The 22474-nt window shown below is 32.8% G+C and overlaps 1 protein-coding gene and 1 non-coding gene across 3 annotated transcripts; one reads left to right on the top strand and one right to left on the bottom strand.

Annotated features, from left to right (window-relative positions):
• Window positions 1-6457: 6457 nt before the first annotated feature.
• Window positions 6458-6564, bottom strand: LOC112499388 (small nucleolar RNA R71). Its single transcript, XR_003067000.2, has one exon. It is a non-coding gene; the product is annotated as a small nucleolar RNA R71 (small nucleolar RNA).
• A 13730-nt stretch (window positions 6565-20294) lies between these two features.
• LOC102613890 (geraniol 8-hydroxylase-like) lies at window positions 20295-22139 on the top strand. Of its 2 annotated transcripts, XM_006487409.4 has the most exons (3): window positions 20295-20857; window positions 20972-21249; window positions 21315-22139. In XM_006487409.4, exons 1-3 carry the CDS (start codon window positions 20356-20358, stop codon window positions 21906-21908), a joined length of 1374 nt encoding a protein of 457 aa, XP_006487472.2. In that variant the 5' UTR covers window positions 20295-20355; the 3' UTR covers window positions 21909-22139. The 2 variants fall into 2 exon arrangements, with proteins under 2 accessions (XP_006487472.2, XP_006487471.2); XM_006487408.4 differs by having other exon boundaries at window positions 20296-21249.
• The last annotated feature ends 335 nt before the right edge of the window (window positions 22140-22474 follow it).

Here is a 22474-nt window from a genome sequence, read left to right as displayed (position 1 = left end):
CCGACTCTTTTTTTTCTTTTTTTTTAGCTTAATACAATTTAAGCCAATAACGCAATCGTGTTGAAAATAAAATCCGACTAGACCACCCTTTAATCGTGCTCGATTTGGCTCGATTTAATGTCGTGACAAATTTTAAAATAATCCAAACACAATAAATTTAATAAACACATAACATTTAACAACCTCCACCCATAATGTCGGAAAAATCGAGTAGTAGCAACTTCACTGTAACAATTTATAACAAGTCCGAAAAATTTTAAAATTAACATCGAAGGGAAAAAATTAAATCATACACTTAATTAGAGAAAATTAAAGTGCATATGTTACAATAATTTAGGTATTTTATGTAGTTCAAGTATATTTTGGTCATTTCACGATTAACAAGAAGTCACATAACAAAACAAATAGTGTTTTTACCTCAAAATAATTGAAAACTTTAGAAAGGGCATAAAGGGCAAAATTATAATTTTAAGATTTTTGTGGGCTTAGTTGACGTGGCATTTACTAGATGATGTGGTATTGACTGATGATGTGGTAGTATCTTATTGAACTGAAAAATGATGATGTGGTGTTGATTGATGACGTAGCAACATGTTATTGGACCAAATGATGTATTACAATCAATCAGATATTGCCACCTAGCATAATCTTAAGCATTCAGATTGTTTTCATCCAATGACGATGATTTACTCATTATCTCTATAAATAAGGGGCTCCCCCTAACTGGATAGCTCTTAATACAAATTTGAGCTTTGTTTTCTATATTTGTCACTCTATCTTGTATTTTCTATGTATTTTAATAAAATTACTATTTTGACCCCAATTAAATTATCAGTGGTCAATTTAGTTTCAAGCTTGGGTTGAAAGTGAAGCCTCAATATAATCCATGGGTTTAATTTTGTAAGTTCATTTTCTTTGCATCTCTAATTTATGTGTTTGTTTTGACTTATTGTTGACGGACAGTGTATCTTATCTAAATTTCGCTTGGTATTCTGAATCTCCAGTGAAATATCATTATTGTCTGGTAAAATGAGCACTTTACACTATATTTATTAGAAAGAAACTCCGCTCTAATATTTATGGGTCATCTTGACTCAATGTTGATAGAGGGTGTATCTATGTTATTTAGTAGGCGGTTTTGCCATGTTGGCAACATAAGGATTGGCATAACTTGTACTTGACACACACTTAGAAGAAGTTCATTACCCTCTGACACATTAAGTGCTTAATACTATATTTATTGGAGTAAGATTTTTAAGGAGTGGAAATACCCCTTGTAAATTAATTGGAAATAAAAAGGAATATTAAGCCAATGATAAAGTGTTGAGTGTGAATCCATAGACTCAAGTATTTTATCTTAATTATTTTCATCCTTAATTTATTCCTGCCATTTTTTATCTGAAGTATTGCTAAAAAATCACCTCTAGCCAATTCACATATACACGTAGAAAGTTAACTTTACACATACGAGACTCGTCACCATAAGTCTATACTACAATAGATTTGTGCACTTGCGAGTATAATAAAACTTATACAACATGTTTTTGGCATTGTTGTCGAAGAGGTAAGTCATTTTAATTTGTAAAGTTAATTTTCTTTGTAAATATTATTTAAATAACTTTGCGTGGAGGTTTTGAGTGTGTTTCATAGTAAGGGTGTAACAATATAATAAAGTCTATATCATAACTTCTCCTATCTCTTTATTTTCAATAGCTTTGTTTTTAACTTTTACATGTTCTTTGCGTGCATAGTCGAAGATTCGAATCACATGATTGAAAACCTATAGATCTTGAATTAGAAAAGACACTTCATACATGAAGACAATTTGCTTTAGTAGTTGAAATTGAAATAGATTTGGAACAACAACCACAAACACCACAAGAGAAGCCATTTAAAGACTACTTTAATCCTTTAGCTAATTTGAGCACACATGCATAAGATACCCCAATGTAACTGTTAGGAGTTTTGAGTTAAAACTTAGTGTGCTAAATTGTCTCACATCATTCTATGACTTAAAAAATAAAGACTCGTACAATGATTCGAATGATTTTCATGTTGTTTGCCAAACTTTTAAATATGAAAATTTTAAATAAAGATGTTAAGCTTAGATTATTTCCATCTCTCTAAAGGATAAAGCTCGTTCTTGATTCAATACATTGCCTGTTAATAGTATTACATCATGAGAACAAATAGTAACTATGTTTTTAAATATATATACTTCCCAATGCTTAAAATTAATGCTATCTGCAGGGAAATCTCAGAGTTTACTTAGAGGGAAGACGAGCAGTTCTTCAAAGGTTGGGAGTAACTCATTGTGCTACTCTTAAAGCGTCTACATCATAGGTACAAAAAATGGACCAATGTTAATATTTCTTGGAGGGATTATTACCACATGTACAAGAATGGCTAATAGCAACAAGTGAAAGTGAGCTAATGTTTAAAAACACATAAGAAATTTGGGATTTCATCTAGCAACAAGCGGATAATTCCCAATAACGAAGCCGATCATTTATGAATGTGAAAAAAAATCAAGGGAGTAAATGAAGTCCAAATCAGCGAGTTAGGATCGAGCATCAAAGAAGTCAAAGCAACAGTTGAAGGACTTTCTCGCCAAATAACATTAGATTTCAAATCAACAAAGCCACATGCCTACAATCAATTTGACCAAGATTCATACACAGATCAAGCCAATGTCGTAAATGTGATGGGAAACTAGTCGAACTATAACCCTTATTCCTATACTTATAGTCCTGGATGAAGAGATCATCCCAACTTTTCATGGTCTCAAGGATTCCAAGAGAACAAGACAGTGGTTCCAGCTCTACTAATGCAATCAGCTCATCAAGCTTCTCAAGGCTCTCAACCACCATTCAAACAATACAATCACAATCAAAACTACTTATAAGTCTCAAAAATTTTATTGATACCGCATTACACCAATAAAACCAAACAATTGATGAACTATAACCCTTATTCCTATACTTATAGTCCTGGATGAAGAGATCATCCCAACTTTTCATGGTCTCAAGGATTCCAAGAGAACAAGACAGCGGTTCCAGCTCTACTAATGCAATCAGCTCATCAAGCTTCTCAAGGCTCTCAACCATCATTCAAACAATACAATCACAATCAGAACTACTTATAAGTCTCAAAAATTTTATTGATACCACATTAGAACAATAAAACCAAACAATTGATGAACTGCAAAATGAGATGAGAGCTCACCTCAATTCGAAGTCCAATTAATTTCGAACCCTAAAAAGATGGTGGTTCAACTTCTTTCTTCAGTTGAACCTTGACGATAATTCTTGAGAAAGGAAAATTCCCACACCGGCTAGTGCCCAATCCTAAAGGATTACATAAGGTGAGTACAGGTTTACCCCAGCAGCATGAAAAGGTCAACGCCATCATGACCTTGCGAAAAGGCAAAGAAATTGACAACAAAGTGGAGACGACGGTGACAAAGACAACTTAAGTTTTATCCTTAGACTCTAAGGACTCATCACTAAAGGAGAAAAAAGAAAATAGCCCACAAGAATACATGTCTAAGCTCTATTTCCCTAGAAGTTAGCTAAAGCAAAAAATGAAATTCCACAGGTGAGATTATGGAAATCTTTAAGCATGTACTTGTTAACATCCTTTTGTTTGACACTATAACATCCCTCTAATGGCAAGTTTCTTAAATACCTTTTCACTAAAAAGAGATGTACTTATGGTCAAAAGAAAGCATTTTTAACAGAAAACACTAGTTCCATACTCAAAACAAAATTCCTCCAAAATACAAAGATCTAGGCCCTCCTACCATCTCACTTACTATAAGAAACCATATAATTGAGAATGTTTTGCTAGACTTAGGAGCTAGTGTAAATCGTTTGCCTTATTTAGTATTTGTGAAACTTAGATTGGAAGAATTACACACAACTTCAGTTATGTTGTAGCCCGCAAATCGTTCCATGAAAATACATCGCATTATTGTGGAGCATGTGCTCATTTAGGTAAACAAATTTTATTTTCATGTTGACTTTATTATGGTTGACACTCAACTAGTGCGGGATTCAAATAAGCATATCCCTATTATTCTATGTCGACCTTTCTTGATAATTGCTGACGCACGTGATAACTCTATGAAATGAGAGTTATCATGCCACTTTTAAACTTAAATTAAGATTACTTTAAGAGTAAATAACATGCTTTTATGGCATTTTAATTATATTTTACATGAACATCCATTTTAGTTTATTTTTAATAAATTTTGTTTGATTTAGAATAATTTGTGTGCTTAAATCATATGCATAATTGTAGTTGACCAGAAGCTAAACTTTAAGGAAGAAATGCTGCTACAATAGGCTTGCAAAAATAAGAAAAAATTTGGCTACAAAAGAAGTGAAACAAGTCGGAACAATGTAGATGTTGTAGCATTGTTGCTGTACCACTATTGTTGTAGCAATCCTAAAGCATTGACAGAGAAGATTTCGCACGAGATACTCAGAAGATTGAAATCTAGAGTTTGCAAAACTAGAAGTTGCGTGCCCTAGACTTCTGGTTGCCCTAATTCTAAGCTATAAAAGGAGCACACACATAGAGAAAAAGAGAGTCGTCACCCAAAGAGAAAAACCACAAAAAAATAACTAGAAAACAGAATTCAAGAGAAAGATTGAAGGCTAATAAAGGAGAAATCGCATAAATAAAATAGAAATAAGTTCTTTTTCTTATATTCTTGTTTTCTTATTATTCATGAGGATATATTTAATGTTTGAAACTCTTTTATTTATTTTTCTTTCGCAAATCATGAACTAAATTTTATTGTGGTTAAGTGATAAACAATCTTAATGGATGTTTGATTGATATGCGCGTGTTGCTCTGTGTTTACTATAGCATTTTGTCTTAATTGATTCAATTTTATTCTCTATTAAACTAACCACCCATTTTGGAATACTAGCTAAGAAAGAGGCTAAAAATGGTTTGACTTAGTGGATCTTATTAAGATAATACTTAGTTTTAGATTGAGTTCCCACAAGTTAAGTTAATCTCAATTTGAATAGGGTTATACTTGATCTAAAATTAAGGATGAACTAGACATCGGGATTCACCTTCTGGGGTAAAGGGAACCTAGATCGTTTTAATGTTATATTTAATGTTGGCGTAACAATTGGTCACTCTTAGGTTGCATTAGATATAAGATATCCAATAGGCGACAATTAAGTATGCATGAGGGATTCAACCCAGTGTTGTACTAGATGTTGTAGCAACGGTACTGTATTTGAAAAATAGTCAATAACATTAAGTGAGTTTATCTACTCAACTACTCTATTCTCATTGGTTTTATCCTTGTGTTTAACATGAGATTTTCTTTACTACATTTTTATTTATTGCATTTTTAATAGTGTATTAGTTTTATTAGTTGTTTTAATTTTAATTAAAATAAAATTACACTGTTAAGGTTGCTGTAGCAAATCTGATAGCATCAATCCCTATAGAGACGATCTGAATACTCATTAGTATATTATTTGTTGTGTACACTTGCACATTTACGCCCATAGCATTAGAGATTGAACACACCAAGTTTTTGACGCCGTTGTTGGGGATTGATTGCTCATTGTGATTGTGAAATTAATATTAAACGGTGCTAATTTTTATTTTTATTTTAATTTTTTCATTTTGTTGACAGGTAACCTTTGCATGCGCAAATATAAATATATTGAATTCCAGTTTGATCCAGAAATTGAAAGAATTGCAAGGAGATTGAGAAAAGAGCAAAGAAATTTAAAAGCTATTATAGCAATCGATAATTTTCAAAATATGGGGAATTTAAACCTCCGAGGAGAAATACAACCAGTGAATGCACAAGGAGGTCAAGAAGGTCAGAATGGGCAAATTATTTATGGGCCACCAGGAAACAACGTTATTCATATAGCGGATGATAGAGACAGAGCCATTAGAGATTATGCAGTGTTGACTCCTCAAGGCATAAACCCTGAAATAGTTAGACCTGAAGTGCAAGCTGATAATTTTGAGCTCAAACCCGTGATGTTTCAGATGCTTCAAACAGTGTGGCAATTTAATGGGTTGCAATATGAAGATCCTCCTTTATACCTTAAGTTGTTTTTTGAAGTGGGTGATGATTTGAAGATTGCTGGAGTATCTTATGAAGTATTGAAACTCAAGACTTTTCCTATTTTCTTTGAAAGATCAAGCAAGGGCATGGTTGAATTCTTTACCACCAGATTCCCTTACCACGTTGAATGATTTGGCTGACAAATTTTTTTGTTGAAATGCTTTCCGCCAACCAAGAATGCAAAATTCGCCCCCAATGGCATGGTCGGGTTGGTCACAACATCAAGGTTGTAGCAGCTGACGCTCGAGTTCGAGTCTTCGGGGTAGTAAGGGGGGAAAATAAAAATCTATTTAGGCTTTGCCCACCCCCTTTACTTTTTAAGAGAAAAAAACCAAGAATGCAAAATTAAGGAAGGAGATCATATCTTTTCATCAACTTAAATATGAGAGTTTATATGATGCATGGGAAAGATTTAAGGAGTTACTCAGGAGATGTCCTCATCACGGCATTCCTTGCTGGATAAGGTTAGAAACTTTCTATAATGATCTTAATCCAAGTACTAGATTGATGGTGGACGCTTCAACAAATAAGGATTTGTTATCTAAATCTTACAATGAGGCTTATGAAATTTTGAAGAGAATAGCCAACAATAATTATCAGTGGCCGTCAACCAGGCAAGTTGTAGCAAGAGGAACAACAGGAGTCCATAATGTAGATGCCTTGATAGCACTGTCAGCCCAAGTAACCTCATTAAAAAATATGGTGAAGGCTATGACTATTGCTCCAGCAACTGTCAACTAAGTCGTTGACGTATCTTGTGTTTATTGTGGAGAGGGACACTTATTTAACAATTATTCTGGAAATCCAGTCTCAGTCAACTATGTAAGCAACTTTAATAGATAGAATCAAAACAATGCATATTCAAACACTTACAACCCTGGATAGAGACAGCACTTAAACGTCTTATAGAGCAATCGAAATTAGCATACTGCAGCATCCATTGGACAAAATAGACCTGCTCAACCACTTGGATTTCATCAACAAAATCAAGGGCAAATAAACACCAGTAATGATCAACTCAGTTCTCTTGAAGCTTGGCTCAAGGAATACATTGTGAAGAATGAAGCGGTTGTCCAAAGTCAAGCAGAATGTTTAAGAAATTTAGAAAATTAGATTGGGCAACTTGCTACAACATTGAGTAACAAACCTCGGGGCAGTTTATCCAACAACATAAAAGATTCAAGGAGAGAAGAGAAAGAGCATTGCAAAGTGATTAACTTAAGGCCTGGAAATGATGTTCATATTCCAGTTGGTGTACTAAAAAGAAGAGTGGAACTTGTTTCAACCCAAGAGGAAACTTAAAGTGAAGAAGAGCCATAACAACCCATTTTCCAGCATCCTAGTGAGAGTAGCCAAGCTACAGCAACTGCAGAAAAGTATGATTTAGTGCCTGTTGAAGAAGAAGCTGCAGCACCAACAACAACGGACCAAAGTAGAGCAAAAGAGAAGCTGCCAATGCAACATGTTGCAGCATAACATTTTAGACACCCACCACCATTCTCTCAAAGATTTAAGATGCAAAAGTAAGAAAAGCAATTCAGCAAGTTTTTGGAAGTGGTGAAGCAACTACATATCAACATTCCTTTTCCAAAAACTTTCGAACAAATGCCAAATTATGTGAAGTTCTTGAAAGGTATTTTGGTAAGGAAAAGGAAGCTTAGAGAGTTTGAAATTAGGAGTTGGAGAAGTTAGGCAAACAACAATGACTTTACAACTTACTGACAGATCTCACGCTTATCCAGAAAGGAATATTGAAGATGTGTTGGTAAAAGTGGATAAATTTATTTTTCTAGTGGATTTCATAGTGTTGGACTTTGAGGCAGACAAAGAAGTACCAACTCTAAGAAGACCTTTCTTACCCACAGGAAAGATTTTAATTAATGCGTAAAAATAAGAGTTGACTATGTGGGTGCATGACCAGCGAGTTACATTTAATGTGCTGGATTCCATGAAGAGTCCTGATGAGGTTGAAGCTTGTAATTTTATCAGTGTTATAGACTTTACTGTAGCTGAAAGATTACACAGTTGCTGCAGTAAGGAGGAAATCAATGTTGTAACATTTGAAGAACTTGAAGATAAAGATCCTGAAGCAGCTGACATAGTATGGTTAAGAGAGAAGCAACCCATAAGGGCTGACAGACATTTTGAATCTTCAAACCTCTCAAACATGGAAGTAAAATTGTTTATTCCTTCTATTGAGTCACCACTTGTTCTAGAATTAAAACATTTAGCTTCACATTTAAAATATGTTTATCTTGTTGACAATAATACACTCCCTGTAATCATTTCATCTTTTTTTAATGCAGATCAAGAGAAGAACTTAGTGGATGTGTTGGGGAGATATAAAAAAGACCATTAGATGGACAATGGCATATATCAAAGGAATCAGTCCATCTATATGCCTGCACAAGATTCTGCTGGAAGATTGCTATAGCAATTCGATAAAGCAACAGAGAAGATTTAATCATATCATGAAGGAAGTTGTAAAGATTGAGATCATTAAATGATTTGATGTTAAAATTATTTACCCAATATCAGATAGCTCATGGGTAAGTCTAGTTCAATGTGCTCCAAAGAAATATGATAACTCTAGGAAATGAGAGTTATTACATCCTTTCTAGACTTAAATCAAGGTCACTTAAACATCAAATAAGGTGTTTTTATTACATTTTGGTTATATTTTGCATAAACATTCATTTTAGTTGAGTTTTAATAAGTTTTACTTAAATGAAAGTTATTTGTGCCAAAAACAAGTGCATAATTGTAGGTTTTCATAAAGTCTTGATTCGTGAGGGGATGTTGAGGCATTAGACGAGCAAGAGGACGAAAGAAGACAGCCACAAAAGAAGTAAAACACAATCAAGAATAATGCAGTGTGGTTGCGGATGTTAGAGCAACCAGTGCTGTAGCAATTTGGGAGCAATGCGGGAGAAAACTTAGGCACGGGTCAGCCACAGAATCGCAATCTGCTTGTTTCCTAATTTAACGCATGCATGCTCATGGGCTTTTGTTTACCCTGATTTGCAATATAAAAGGGAGTCACGCACCGCATAGAAAGGCGGTAAGAGAATTATCATTAGAATAATTTCAAAGGAAAGAAGAAGAAGATCAAAATTGGAGAGTGTTGTTTCGACAATATTGAAGAATCGTGCAGAATTGTTTGGATTTGTCTTTCACTGTGCTCAACTTATATTTATCTTCTTCCTTTAATTATTTAATGTATCCCTTGATCAATATATTTATGTTTATTTTTCTCATTCAGAATATGAACTAAATTTACTTGTAGTTGAGTGACAAATAATCTATTGGGTTCTTAATGTTCTTATAAGTTGTTATGTTGTTGCTGTAGCATTTTACTCTAGTAGTTTGTATGAATATAACTGTTATTTCAGTTGACCACCCATTTAATAGTTTCAGTTAAGATAGAGCAGCAAAATAGCATGTCTTAGCAGATATTATTAGAGTATTACTTGATCTTAAGTTGAGTTTCCTGGATTAAGTTATCTTGAATCCCATAAGGGCAATAATTGAAGTTAAGATTTGTGACACACTAGACATAGGTGTTCACCTTGTAGGGTGGAGAGACTAAAGATCATAATGTCATGCCATGAGTAGATTAGCAACTGGTCATTGTTAATAGATTTAAGGGTATGAGACTTCCAATATGCAATAGCTGAGGATACAGATTTATTCTGTCCAGTGTTGCAGCACTTGCCGTAACAACTGGTGCTAATTTGATAAAAAAACAGTCATCCCCATAAGAAGAGTTTGATCATTCAACTACTATAATCTCAATTGAATCTTAGACACATTTAACATAGTTTATTTCATTACGGTATTGTTTTATTTAATTCTCTCACAATCATTAATTACGATAGAAATTACTTTACAATTGTTAGCTTCGGCCTTAAGTTAATTTGCACTATCGTGATTGATATAGCATTTCGAGTGACATCAATCCCTATGGAGACAATCTTGAATACTCATCACTTTATTGCTTGTTGTGTATACTTGCACATTGGCATTGGTAGCAATTGCTTATAAAAATGACCAACAAAATGTGAAGTGACTGTTGTAGTAAATGAGAAGAATGAGTTCATTCTTACAATAACAGTGACTAGACGGAGAGTTTGCATGGATTATAGGAAGCTAAATAAAGCCACAAGAAGTGACCACTTTCCATTACCTTTCATAGATCAGATGCTGAATAGACTTACTAGAAAAAAAAATACTATTATTTTTTTAATGGATATTTAGGCTACAACTAGACTGCTAGAGCACCAGAGGATCAGTAGAAGATAACATTCACTTGTCCTTATGACACCTTTGCCTTCAGAAGAATGTCATTCAATTTGTGCAATGCTCCAGCAACTTTTCAGAGGTGCATGATGTCCATTTTTTCAGATATGATAGAGCAAACACTTGAGGCATTCATAGATGACTTCTCGGTTTTTAAGGAATTATATGATGATTGTCTGCACAACCTAGAAAATGTATTTAAGAGATATGAGGATATAGGAATAAAACCTGAGATTAGATTTGTTAGCCAAGTCCCGAAAACCAAATCCTTGTAAAACTAAACATTCAATTTACAATAACGAGAAGGAGGCAGCAAAATGCAAACATCACCGCAATCGAAATCCCAAACATAATTGAAATTAACATCACTGGAATCGCAAACATAACCGACATTAACATCAACTTGTGCAGCTGACGACTACGAAAGAAGGAGGCAACAATTGGATCTAAAGTGAATGGCCCAAGAGCGACTAGATCTGAAATTGGATATGAAACGAAGAAGAAGGCAATATCTAGATGTAAAACTGTAACGCCAATGCACCTGAATGGGGTTGAATTGACACTAGCGGCGTGTAGGTTTGTGTGAGTGAGATTGTGAGTGTGGCGGGGTTGGGGTTGTGCTTGCCTCAATGTGGACCGCGAAGAAGATAAAAGAAGAAATAAGGATTTTGATTTTTTTTGCGTTTTGACTTCTTCTTTTTTTTCTTTTTAGGTTAACCCAATTGGGTTTCGATTTAAATTCGAGTTCAACCCGAACTGAAATTCAAATCGAACAGGTTTGAAATTTGAACCCGTTTGGATTTTATAGTTAACTCGGTCCAAATGCTCACCCCTGCTGACTCCCTAATGAAAGATCATTAGTGTTTAGCACAATGAGCACTTTACACAATATTTATTAGAAATAAACTCCCCTCTAGTATTTGTGGGTCGTCTTGACTCAGTGTTGACAGAGAGTATATCTAAGTTATTTAATGAACAGTCTTTCTGTGTTGTTGACAGAATGATTATTATCGTCTAACACGACTGTACTTGACATTTGACATCACACTTAGTGGAAGATTATTACCCTTTAGCACATTAAATGCTTGATACTATATTTGTTAGAGTGAGTCCTACGAGGAGTTGAAATATCTCCTCATAAATTAATTGGAATTAAAAAGGAATATTAAGTCCATGATGAAGTGTTTTATAGTTAACTTGTTCGAATTTTATAGTTAACCCGATCCGAATGCTCACCTTTGTTGGATCCATAGTGAAAGATCATTACTATCTAGCACAATGAGCACTTTACACAATATTTATTAGAAAGAAACTCATCTCCAGTATTTGTGGGTCATCTTGACTCAATGTTGAAAAAGAGTGTATCTAAGTTATTTGGTTAACAGTCTTTCTGTGTTGTTGACATAAAGATTATTATCGTCTAACACGACGTGTACTTGACATTTGACATCATACTTAGTGTAAGATTATTACTCTCTGGCACATTGAGCGCTTGATACCATATTTGTTAGAGTGAGTCCTATGAGGAGTGGAAATATCTGCTCATAAATTAATTGGAACTAAAAAGAAATATTAAACCCATGATGAAGTGTTGAGTATAAATATAGAGACTCAAGTGTTTTATTTGAATTATTTTTATCCTTAATTTATTCTCGCCATTTTTATTCTAAATCTTAGTATTGCTCAAAATCATTTCCAGTCAATTCATATACACATGTTAATTTTATGCATAACTAAATCTCCCACCTCTTGGAATCCACACTCATCACTATAAGTTAATAGTATAATAGATTCATCCACTTGCAAGTGAAATAAAATCTGCACAACAACTGTGCACCAGTCAACAACATTTAAGCATAACAAAAGATTAACAACAAAAAGAGAATCATGGGTATTTGTGAGATATCTTACTAGCTAGATTAAGAGCAAAGTCCTAATGGGAAGTCCTACTAAACAAGGAAAGGTGTAAAATACTGATTTGAGTACGTTTAATGTTGTTAAGCAATTTTACAGGCAAGACTTACAAAGAAAACCAAATCCCTGCATTAAGAATAAATTAGATGAGAGGAATAAAGTGCTGGAAGTCACAAGGGCAAACAAATGACCTGGAAATCGAAAGGAAGTGGCAATATGATCATCATTATTGGGTTCAATAGAGCGCCAATTTGTAGAAATGAAAAACCAGGAATATTTCTAACCAGGAGGCAAGTTGACCGGACACTTTCTTTTTCTATTATCTATTTGAGACATGGCAACTATGCACCCTACAGTAGCAATTAAGCATAACAAAAGAACAACGATAAGACAATCATGGGTGGTTTTAAGTATAGGCGAACAAGGCAATTGCCTAAGGCCCTATATTTTTTGAAGGCCTCATTTTTTTTTAATATTTCTTAATAGTTCTTTAATTAATAAAGATCCCTTTTTTTTTAATTATGTATTGTAGAGAAGCCTATTAGACATCTTTATGATTAACAGTTATACCACAACTAAGAATTATTTTTGTTAATAGAAAATCAATATTTGGTAACCTTAATGTTCAAGAGATATAATTAATAAAATTGTTTAGCTATTAATTCATTCATTATTAGTTTTTCTAAAAAAAATTAATTTTTTACCTTTTAAGTTTCCTAAAAAAATTAAATTCTTTGACTTTTAATATTCCTTTTAATTACCATTAAAACCTTGTAATATAATATAAAAATCAATAAATAAATAGATTTCTTGCTCTTTTTTTTTACAAAGAGAATTATTACATTCATTAATTCATGTAAAAAAAAATTAGTTTCTTAAAATATAAAGTGCATATCTATTATTTCATAATCAATTCATTATCTCAACTTTCTGCTATTCTAAATATTCTATTTGAAAATAATATTATTTTTATTTATTTGTTTGTTTATTTTTGTAATAATTTTAATGGAAGTAAAAAAGATATCTTCTTGGTTATTTTTTTAGGTTTGGTTTTTGAAAATTTTTAAGATATTTTTTATTACTATTAAAATTCAAGAGTTAAAAGCCGAATGATTTTTAGTCTTTTATATTTCTTTAAATATTAAAATTGTAAAATAAAAAAAGGCCCCACAAAAAATTTTTGCCTAAGTCCCGGTATACTTTAAAGCCGGCCCTGAAGACAATCATGGGTATTAGTGAGAAATCTTACCAATTAAAATAAGACCAAACTACTGATAGGAACTCCTACTAAGCAATGAAATCACGTCCACGTGTAAAATGCTAACTCGAGTATGTTCAATGTTGTTAAGCAATTTTATAGGCAAGACTGAGGGAGAATGCAAAATCCCTACATCAAGAATAAAATTCGATAAGAAAAACAGAGTACTGAAAGTCACAAGAGCAAACAAATGACCTGGAAATCGAAAGTGGCAACATGGCCAGCATTATTGGGATTAGTAGAGTACCAATTTCTAGAAGTGGAAAACCCAGAATCTTTCCAACCAGGAGGTAGGTTGACCGTCCTCTTTCTTTTCCTATTGTATTTTTTGAGACATGGCAAGTGTGCACCCAACAGTAGCCATTAAGCATAATAAAAGGACAACAACAAGGCAATCATGGGCACTGTTGAGAAATCTCAGCAGCTAAAATAAGACCAAACTCCTAATAGGAGGTTTTGCTAAACAAGGAAATCACGTCCAGGTATAAAATACTGATTCGAGCGCATTCAATTTTGTTAAGCAATCACCCTATTTTGTTAGATGAGAAAAATAGGGTGATGAAAGTCACAAGCGCAAATAAATGACTTGGAAATAGAAAGAAAATGGCAACATGATCATCATTATTAGGTTCATTAGAGCGCCAATTTCTAGAAGCAGAAAACTAAGAATCTTTCCAACCCTTAACCTGACCAAAGAGTTCAGGGGAGATAATGGGATCAACAAGAGCCCAGCCAGCTAAAGAATACCAACAAGTCCCTCTGGCCACCATTTTGGTTTGATAAAACCTCTTGAATTCATCAAAGAAAAATCGGATTGAATTCCCGAGGTCTTCCACAGTACATAATGGCCAAGGAGAGCTTTACAATCCATGGGGTTAAATTGAGTAGGAGTAATGTTGAGAGATCTCAAAAAAGAATGAATGAAATGTGCAAGGGTAATTTGACCGCCGCCTTGAATATAGGGAGATACAAAGGTACCGAGCCGTCAGGAGGTTTTGCCATGTTCTCATTAGGGTGTGGAATCTTAGCACCACAGAATCGGAAATATGAATATCTTTGTCAATTGTGTAGAAAGTGGCTTTTGATTACAATTGCGTGGCTTAAAACCCTTCTACAGGAACGTTTTGGCCGTTGCCGTTAATAATTTTGACAGTGGTCGCAAAAGGGAGAGAAACAGAGGAGGAACAGGGTGTAAGGCTCCTGATGATGTATGGCCCCCCACTTTAATCTAATTCACTACGGTTAGCTTTAGATGCATCCATAAAGAACATAAGGGAGAATTCAAGAAAAGAAGAAGGAGAAAAAGGAGAGAAACGTACCTGAGTAAAACGAGAAGGTGAAACCCTAAGGCCACAAAGGAATGGTAAGGAGAGCTTGGGAATGACAAGTATCTCAAAGATTGGGTTTAATTTTGAATTTTGAATCCGGATGAAGATGCATTTAATCCTTAGTTCATAACAAGAGATTTTTGAAATTCAAAAACTCTTCTCGTGAACTGGTGGCTTGTGTTGATATAGAAGTTAGTCATTTATACCACCTCGATGGAGTTAGGACCTCCAAGGAGCAGATAAGAATCCCTCAAAGTCAGTTACAAAGAATGATTAATGGGAATTACGGACCCCATGAGAGAGGAAATGAGGAACTGAATTAGTCAAAGGCAATAGACCAACAGGGAGAAAATGTAGGGATATGGCTAATCAACAGAAGAAACTTGTGGAAGCACGATGAAAATGCAGGAAAAGGTTGAAAGACTAAAAACCACCCAAAAACATGTTCCATTTTTTTCTCAGAAAGGTATTTTTAGAGGAATAGGACATGAAAAAAGATGCAAAAACTCAAACTCACTAAAACCCTCGAAATTAAATTCAAAACAAACCTTACTAACTTAAGCATTGGAATAGACTCACCGGAAACCATCCTTTTTAGCCCCATTTCACCATTTTCTTTATTTGTTGCTATATGTTCATGTTTACCTCCATCTGTTGAGTTTGGTTCAGCCGAGGTGAGAAAAAATCAGGTATTTACAATGGATATGTTAAGCTGCATGCTATGGCTTACAAAGATGGATGTGTTAAGCTGCATATTATGGCTTCTGTTCACTCGGGTTTTTGTGATGGCTCTAAGTTCCTTTTCCAGGGGACGGAAACAGCCGCTGCCACTGGGATCGACACCTTATCCGTTGATTGGAAAACTCCTGGAACTGGGTGAAAAACCTTAAGTCAATCTGCAAGCTTTCCAAGATTCATGGCCCAATATCGACACTAAAATTTGGCGAGGTTAACACAGTAGTAGTTTCATCTGCTACCATGACCAAATGTATCCTTAAAGATCATGATTCATCCTTCTATAATTGAATTGGTAAGGATGCAATCTTTCCCTGCCAACACCATGAATTCGAGATTGTCATCCTGCCCGTCTCAACAACCTAGAAATATTCAAAAATTATGCAACTTAAAAAATGTTTATTTTTCTATAAAATTATAACCTTAAAATATCTCATATTACATGATACTCAACCCTAAGATCTAGGTTCTTGTAAGGCTGCCAACTAACGGGTGAAGCTACTTCTAAGTCTATGCTTATATTTTATTTAGATTTATATATTATGCTATAATTTTATGTTATTTTTGTATCAAATCTTACATACTACCGTTAAAATCCATCCCATCATTCTCCATTACAATATATAAATGCTTATGTTTTCTAAAGAACAAATTACTTAAGGGAACAGGGCCGGTTTAAATTATTGGGGCCTTTGGACAAATTTTTGTATGAAGTATCCTTCCATCCAATAATTCCAATACTCAAAGAATCTTTAAAGAACTCAAAAGTCAATTGATTTTTAACGATATCTTTAATTTCAACAATAACCAACAAGATATTATGAAATTAAAAAAAAAACAGTGAAGAAAATATCTTTTCACTTCTTTTATAACCATTATTTCAAAAAAAAAATGTTTTTCTTTTTACTTCAAAAGTGATCCAGTAAATGTAATACTTTGTAGAGATAAACGTTATAAATTTTGTATTGTTAAATATTTAATTTTTAAATAAAAAAAGATAAAAGTTTAAATTTTTTCTTAGAGAAACTAATAATAAATTAAGAGTTAGAACTCTTTAATATTAAGGTTATCAAATACATAACACATATAGAATAATCTTAATTGTAGAATAAATATTAATTGGGTGAAGCTATTTGTACTCTAAAAATTACTCTGAACACTCTTGTTTTAATAAAATAATTTATTACAAAATTACCCGTCATATAAATTACTATGAAGGACAATTTATTTATGAGTCAATATAACTTAATTACTTTAAACACTCATATGGCATACTCATTACTCAACATATAATCTTTTATTTCTAACATTTTAAAAAATACTTCGTTGAACATGCAGCAAATTAATATTTTAAATTATTTTTGAAGACAAGCCTTACTTTTTTTAAGAAATAAAATAAACTGAAATCATTGCAAAGGTGCTCATATTTTTTGTCTTTGATTTTAAAAAAAATAAAATAAAAGCATCCTAAACCTAGTAACCTAGTCAATGTCTTCATCTTCTTATTTTTTGTGTCAAATGGCAATTTATTTTCAATTGTTATTAGGGTAATGAAAGTCCATACTTCTTGATCTTAAAGAATTTGTGGATGCAAAAACTATTGTGGAGTACATTTTTTAATTAACGATAACTAATAAGTACAATTATTTTAAAAAAATTGTTTAAAACTTGACTTAATTCCATTGTTGCAAGTTATGCTATATTTCTTAAATATTAACTTTGAGTGTGCTGGATAATTTTATTGGTGTTTTGAGTAAATTAATTTAAATTATTTAAGTAGGGATTATTTTAGGATTTTAAAAAGTGTATAGAGTGAAAAATAATTTTTCAAATTTAATATATGAGTGTATAGAGTAATAGAGTGTTGGGAGTAATTTTTAGAGTACAAATTGTCTTTCCCATATTAATTAAAAGATGTAAAAAAATATATAGGCTTATGAAAAATCTATTAATTAAGTATTATGAAATACCATAATAAATAAAATCTTCCTAACATATGGGCGGGCCCTAAGCGGCCGCCTAACTGGCTTACAAGCACGTGCTTATCTTTTGAATACTGACGTCTTCCAAGCAAAAGTTGTGAAGACAACTCCCGGCCTCATTAAGAGAAGGTGATCAAGGACAAGGACGGTGTTAATATTGAGAGTTCGAAACAAAGAGAACTTAAATTAAACTCAAAGATGGATTTGTTCATTCGCTGCATGCTATGGCTTGTATTCACATTTTTTTGGGTGATGGCTTTAAGTTTCATTTAGAGTGGCGAAATGGGTGTCTAATTCCATAGGCTCCACTTTTTTTTACAACAAGGAGGAAGAATTTCACTCCTGTGAATGAGGTGGGAATCTCACTGCCATTTCAATTTCAAATATACACTTAAGAAATTTAAAAAATTAACATAAATGAAATGGGCCAAATAATCAGATTTCAAATTTTATCAAACCTTGACCTGGTGAAATTCCAAAATCACTAATTTATACATATAAACATTATCAATTATTTTTAGTTTAAATAATTAAAATAAAATTAATAATTTTTTTAACTTATATCATTAAAAATATTAGTATTTATTTTTTTACAAAATTAAAATTAATAATAAATTAATTAGGTTATTGTACAAATATATTTTCTTATTCATTTTCTAATTAAAAACTACAAATTCTTTACATAAGAGTAAAACTAAAATCTGTCATAATTCACTTCCAATCTAAGAGAACATAATATAACACGTAATTGGGATTCTGATTATCAATTCACACTCTTACTCTATTCTAAGTAAACACCCTACTTTCATTTCCACTCCACACTCTCAATCTTAGTATTCTCACTCCACACTCCCAATCTTCGAATTCTCACTCCTTAAAATTCTCACTTTAATCCGAAAAGTAAGCACTATATAAGTGTGTGTTAGTTCTTGTATTAGAGAATTAGAATCAGAAATAATTTCCATTTTGTATGTTTGCCTGCAAAAATTGAATCAAAGAGTGGAATGAAAATTGTGAAACCCACCAAATTTAGAGACAAGAAATGAAAATGCCATTGTCATAGGATTGGGAATGAGATTTTTGTTCTTTAGAGTAACTTTATTGTCCTTGACTGAACATAAAAATTTTCTTTATGCCCCCATATGTAATAATAATAACTTTTTATAAAAAAGTTGCTTGGCAACTTTTTTAAATCTTTTTTTTATAATATTTTTTTCATTTTGACAGTTTATCTTTTTAAATGCATATAACATAAGGGGCTATATACTTCAAATTTCCTATTGTAACCCTATTATTTTAACAAAAAATAATTATGTTTTCTTTTTATAAACTTTATTATATAAATATAATATTAAAATATTGTATTACCACATGTACATATTACTTTGTATTTTAGTTTATTTTTTAAAAATATTGTTGATTAAAGCACACGCAGACTATAGGGACTCAAACCTAAGATTTATGTGGTGTTTACTTCTTAGAGTGGAAGTGAGGAGTCTGGATTCCTCTCACTTCAGCGTTTACTTACCAATTTTAAGAGAGAAGTGGGAATCTCACTACGTGGGCCCACTTTTTTTTTTGGAGTGGAGAGTGGAATTCTCACTCCCATGGGGCGAGGTGGGAATGAGAATCCACTCTCCCTATTCTTTTTTTACCCTTACATTTAATAAAATAAAATAAATAATATTTAATAAAATAAACTAAATAATGTCATATTTATTTAAATAATAATAATATATTATTTTATGAATTATATTATTAAAAATAATAATATTAAACATATTTAAATATAATATTATTATATTTATTAAAAATAATAATTTACATTGATTCTAAGTTAAAATTACTTAAAAGTAATAGTATTATACTCATAGAGAATTAATAATATTACTATATACTATTTTTATTTGAAAATATAATATTATTATATTTATTAAAAAATAAATAGTATTATATTTATTTAGTATTAGTAATTAATAATAATAATCAATATTTTATTCTAAGATAATATTAATTTTATATAATATTATTAATAATAATGTTTCATTTATGTTGCTCTTAATAATATTTTTTATTTACATAATTAAAATTAATAAAAATTGTGATTTACATAATTAAGAATATTAATAATTATTATTAATTTATAAATATAATAAAATAAATATTTTATTTTTAAAATATTTTTTTATTATTTTTGTAATTAAAAACTAAAATTCTTTAAATAAGGATAAAACTGTAATTTGAAATTATTTACTCCCAATTCAAGACTATTTGATTTCAATTTCATGCTCTCATTCTAGTGTAAGTAAACAACCTACTCTCACTCACACTCCACACTCTTAATCTCAAGATTCTTACTCCTTAAGATTCTCACTTCAATTTAAAATGTAAGCGCTACCTTAATTGTTGGTAAGGCTGCCTACTAACTTATAGGGTTATGTCTTGGTCTCTACTTTATATGTTATTTAGATTTTTGTATTATGTTATAAATTTTATGATATTTGATATATCAAACCTTTCCCACTACTATTGAAATCCTATATATTGGGCCAAAAACTGCTGCCTAGGTGGCCGAAAATTGACATGCTTACCTTTTGAATATTATTACTCATGGCTTCCCTACAAACATGTGAAAGCAACTTCCAGTCTCTTTAAAAGAAGGTGATCAAGGGCAGTATTATTATTGAGGGTTCGAAATAAAAAGAACTTAAATTAAGCTCAAAGATGGATTTGATGATTAGCTGCATACTATGGCTTATATTCACATTGGTTTTGGTGATAGCTTTAAGTTTCATTTCCAGAGGACGACGCAAACATCTTCCACCGGGACCGAGGCCTTATCCGGTGATCGGAAACCTCCTGGAACTGGGTGGTAAACCTCACAAGTCATTGGCCAATCTTGCCAAGATTTATGGCCCCATAATGAGTCTAAGACTTGGCCAAGTAACCACAGTAGTGGTTTCTTCTACAACCATGGCCAAAGCTATCCTCAAAAACCATGATTCATTATTCTGTGATCGAAAGGTCCCTGAAGCAACCTTGTTCCAGTCCTACCGGCACCATGAATTCAGTTTGGTCTGGCTGCCAGTCTCACCACTGTGGAAAAATCTTCGAAAAGTATGCAACATGCATATTTTCACTAGTCAGAAACTCGATGCCAATCAAGATCTCCGGCGCAGGAAAATCAAAGACCTTCTTTCTTATGTTGAAGAAAATTGCCGTGCGGGTAAAGCAATCGATTTTGGCCAAGTCGCTTTTAATACTTCACTTAATTTGTTATCCAACACAATTTTTTCTATTGATTTGGTTGATCCCAATGATCGAGAGTTTATGGATACAGTTTTGGGTATCTTGGAAGAAGCAGGAAATCCTAACTTGTCCGACTATTTTCCTCTACTCAAAAAGCTTGACCTGCAGGGGTTAAGGCGCCGCAGCGCAGTTTTTTGTGGCAAGATGTTCCAGGTGTTTGATCGTTTGGTTGATCAACGATTGAAGCAAAGACAAGAACATAGTTGCAGTATTAGCACCGAATCCAAAGATATATTAGATATTCTTCTCAATATTGTCCAAGAAAAGAGTGTAGACATTGACATAAAACATATCAAGCACTTGTTTGCGGTAATATTTCTTTTTCTTTATTTCTCATACGAATTACAAGTTAATTAACAAAGTTCATATGGCAGGATTTGTTTATTGCGGGGAATGACACAACTTCAATTACAATGGAATGGGCAATGGCAGAACTACTCCACAACCCTGAGGCTCTATTGAAAACAAAATTGGAGCTAGAACAAATAGTTGGCAAAGGCAACCCAATTGAGGAATCTGACATTTCTCAGTTACCTTATCTACAAGCAGTTGTTAAAGAAACTTTCAGGTTGCACCCGGCAGTTCCCTTATTAATTCCCCGCAAAGCCTTAGAAGATGTTGAAGTTGCAGGCTTCACAGTGCCAAAAGGTGCACAAGTATTTGTCAATGTATGGGCTATTGGCAGAGACGAAAGCACATGGGACAAACCTCACTCTTTTATGCCTGAAAGATTCTTGGGATTAGATGTTGATTTCAAAGGCCGGAATTTTGAGCTAATCCCCTTCGGAGCTGGGCGACGAATTTGTCCTGGTTTACCATTAGCAATCAGAATGTTACATCTAATGTTAGGTTCACTTATTAACTCTTTTGATTGGAAACTTGAAAATGAAAACATGGATATGGAAGAGAAATTTGGCCTCACCGTACAGAAGGCTCAACCGCTTCATGTTGTTCCGGTGGCTATTTAGTCCCACACTATAGATTGGTTTTCTGTCCTGGTGTCTGGTGACGTGCATTTAGTTTTAGCCAATAAACCACTTTCTCGTTGGTACGTTCGTCATTGTTGTTAATCTATTGTTCTTATTATTTATTAGCGAGTACCTAGTTGATCACCTAAATCCACATTTATCAGTGGATCAATATTGTAAGCAAATAATATATAAAACTTCGAATAACAAAGGAAATGGTGTTTTTTTTCACCATTTTTGAGCCATAATACAAATTTTGTGGCCAAAACTTTTGCATCAGTAGAAAAGCTAAAATTTTGTTATCAAAAACTTTGTTTATCTTCATAACGTTTGACCTAAATAAAGTTATAGACAAAGAAAAAATTTCATGATTAGATGTGTTTTTCTTTTGCAGATGCTTGTTTTTAACCATACAAAAACATGGTCACTGTGTTCATTCTAGCCACAAAATGATTTTGCATGAGTTTGTATCTGCCAGCTAAGGACTTCTTGACTTATTTGCATGCGCCATAAATGTAATTGTCATTGTCGTCGACACTATCGGTCTAAGCCATCAATCTAATTTA

Source organism: Citrus sinensis, chromosome 8 (assembly GCF_022201045.2).
Source record: "Citrus sinensis cultivar Valencia sweet orange chromosome 8, DVS_A1.0, whole genome shotgun sequence".
NCBI lineage: Eukaryota > Viridiplantae > Streptophyta > Magnoliopsida > Sapindales > Rutaceae > Citrus > Citrus sinensis.
The sequence above is the reverse complement of the archived record's forward strand: the minus strand, read 5'-3'. Positions and strand labels throughout refer to the sequence as shown.